General features: G+C 54.5%; 1 protein-coding gene across 1 annotated transcript in view; it reads left to right on the plus strand.

The window, feature by feature from the left end:
- The window catches only part of RASSF4 (Ras association domain family member 4), a 27,323-nt gene that overhangs the window by 3,405 nt on the left and 21,285 nt on the right, over positions 1 to 2,633 (plus strand). Inside the window, exon 2 of the mRNA XM_012559874.1 lies at positions 157 to 257. Within this exon, the coding sequence (XP_012415328.1) occupies positions 157 to 257 (101 nt within the window). The remainder of the gene's footprint in view (positions 1 to 156; positions 258 to 2,633) is intronic.

Below are 2,633 nucleotides of genomic sequence, written 5' to 3' on the forward strand. Positions count from 1 at the left end.
CGTGTCTTCTACGGGGGCCTGTTTGCGAAACCCTCTGGAAGGCTACAGGGCACAGGTCATGATGGCGTATTCTGATTATGCACGGCTGGCAAGATGGGTATATTATACCCATTTTGAAATGAGGAAAGTGAGGCCATGGCCCTGGCCACCCCCCAGGAGTGTCTGGTGTCTGTCTTTTTAGGTCGGAGCTCTTAAGCCTGCTAAAAACCTACAACTGCTACCATGAGGGGAGAAGCTTCCAGCTGAGACACAGAGAGGTAGGTCCATTTCTGTTCTTCAGCCGTCGACTCACTGTTTATCCTGGTTTGTTGAAGACGGTCCTGGTTCATACCTGTTGTTTGCAGGTAATTATTTATACTGCCCCCTTCACTCTCAGAACTGTTCCAGTTTGGAGACTAACTTATGTGGTCATCCTAGTCATTCACCGCCAGGGACAGGGACCAGATTACCGGTGGCCAGAATACTTCCCTTGGGGTCCCAGCAAGTGTGCTGAGGCCCAGAGCCTCCCTGTGAGAGTTCAGAGCAGGTGAAATCACCTTGTAAGCCCTCTGCCTCTGTCCGGGACTTTCATTCAGGTGAATTGCTGGGACATCAGAGTTTGAAGCCCAGAAATAAGGAACTCAGAAAGGGCTGTGGCTTAGCCAAGATCACAGGGCGACTGAGGCATGAAGGCAGGGTTCCTTTGCTGGCCGCTCTGAATAGACATCACAGAAAAGCCTTCAAAGGGAGGAGAGGTGCACACAAGAGACCCTGTGGATGTCTGTGGGATGGTCAGTCTGTAAAAGTCCCTCACAGTTGCTGCCACATAATCTGGCAGGGCCCGTGGACCCTGTTGGGAATCACTGTGACCGTAGCCCCTTCTCTCCCTCCCACCAACCTGAGCCACGTGCTGTCTCATAGGAATCTAGCGGCAGTGTGGGGCCTCCCGCCATTGGCCTCCTCCCTCTACATGGCAGGACTCTCAAGGGGGCATGTCTATAGACCAGATGACTTAGTCCAGCAAAGCCAGGTCCTGGGAGAGGGGCCAGGAGCCTGAAGGGCTCCGTCATGCTGGACACCACACTTTTTGCTTTCTGCATCACATCTTCCCAATGCTGTATCGGTCAGGATGGACTCAGTCTCCCTGCAGTAACAAAGAACTCCCAAATCTCAGTTGCTTAACACAACGGAAGTTTGTTTCTCACTCAGGCTGCACATCCAGTGCAGGCTGGCAGACGGGCTCGTTCTCGTTACTCATGGACCCAGGCAGACACATCACAGCGGTGGGAAGGAAATGGCATATACAAAACCCACAGTCGTCGAGTCGATTCAGACTCATGGTGACTCCATGTGTGTGTCAGAGTCGAACCGCTGTAATCTTAATGAAAGCAGATCACCAGGCTTTCTTCTGTGGTGCCTCTGGGTGGGTTTGAACCACCAATGTTTAGGTGAGCAGTTGAGCACAAACCATTTGTACCACCCAGGGACTTTAATGGCATATATCATCTGTGAATCCAGATGTGTCACAGGGAGCTAGCATCTTACGGACCGTGCCCAGCTTCAGAGAGGGTGGTGAAGTGTGGTCCTCCATGTACTCAGAAACAGAGTAGAAGTGGAGAGGATTTGTGAGCAGCACCGGTGGCCACCTCAAACACTGACAATTTCATCTTGAAGCCCAGGGAAGTTAAATGCGTCTCCCAAGGTCACACACTAGAAGTGACAGAGCTGGAGCACGCAGGCTTCTGTCTCTTGCAGTCCAGGCTCTTTCAGCTTTATGACCACGTTCTCTGGAGCATTGTAAGCCCTGAGTGTGGGAGGAGGTTTTGTCCCAGGCCATGTAGTGCTGGCTGCCCGTGACAAGCTGGAGACCTGGAATGGGCAGACCTCTCACTCTACCTCGCCCTGAGCCCGCGCACCCCACACAGCTGGTTGGCTACTTGTTCCCCTCCCCCACCCCCGCGGTCCCGCCTCGTGCTCTTGACTCATGCTGTTGCTTACACCTGTCCCGCCCCACAGGCTGGGGAGCCCCCTCCGCCCGCCGGCCCACCGCCCCAGCCAGGGCTCTGACCTGGCAGCCTGCTGTCTTTGATTCGCCCTGCCTGGTTCTGTCCCCATGCCAGGCACAGCGGCTCGTGCCTGTGCACAGCTGTTGAGTGACTAACCAGCAGGTGCAGGCCTGGGCCAGGTGAGGATGAGTCCTGAGCTCCAGTGTGCAAACAGGGCTGGAGGGGCTTGACCTGCCTGCTCAGGGAAGAATCGATGCCCACTTCAGGTGTCGGTGATAAGCATGGGCTGCTGTTGGTCTTCAGCCCTGGGCCACGTGGGGATTATCTAAGACAGGGTTCTCACAGTGTGGACCCTAGACCAGCAGCATCACCTGGCATTGTTAGAAATACAGATTCTCAGGCTCCATGGCAGACCTGCTGCATCAGAACCCCTTTGGGTGGGACCGCCATCTGAATTTGAACAAGTTCTCTGGGGAACTCTGATGGATGGTAAAGTGTGAGACTCACTAGTCTAAGAGCAGAAATCTCACCTCTATAGGAACAACCATGTGGGGCGTGGGATTGGGAAGCCCCGGGGCTGCGCCCTGTTTGCACGTGACAAGATATTCCGAGTGGAGAATGGGGATCACGTGGTGGGGAAGAGGCGCT

Source organism: Trichechus manatus, unplaced genomic scaffold (genome assembly GCF_000243295.1).
Source record: "Trichechus manatus latirostris isolate Lorelei unplaced genomic scaffold, TriManLat1.0 scaffold00349, whole genome shotgun sequence".
Taxonomy (NCBI): domain Eukaryota; kingdom Metazoa; phylum Chordata; class Mammalia; order Sirenia; family Trichechidae; genus Trichechus; species Trichechus manatus.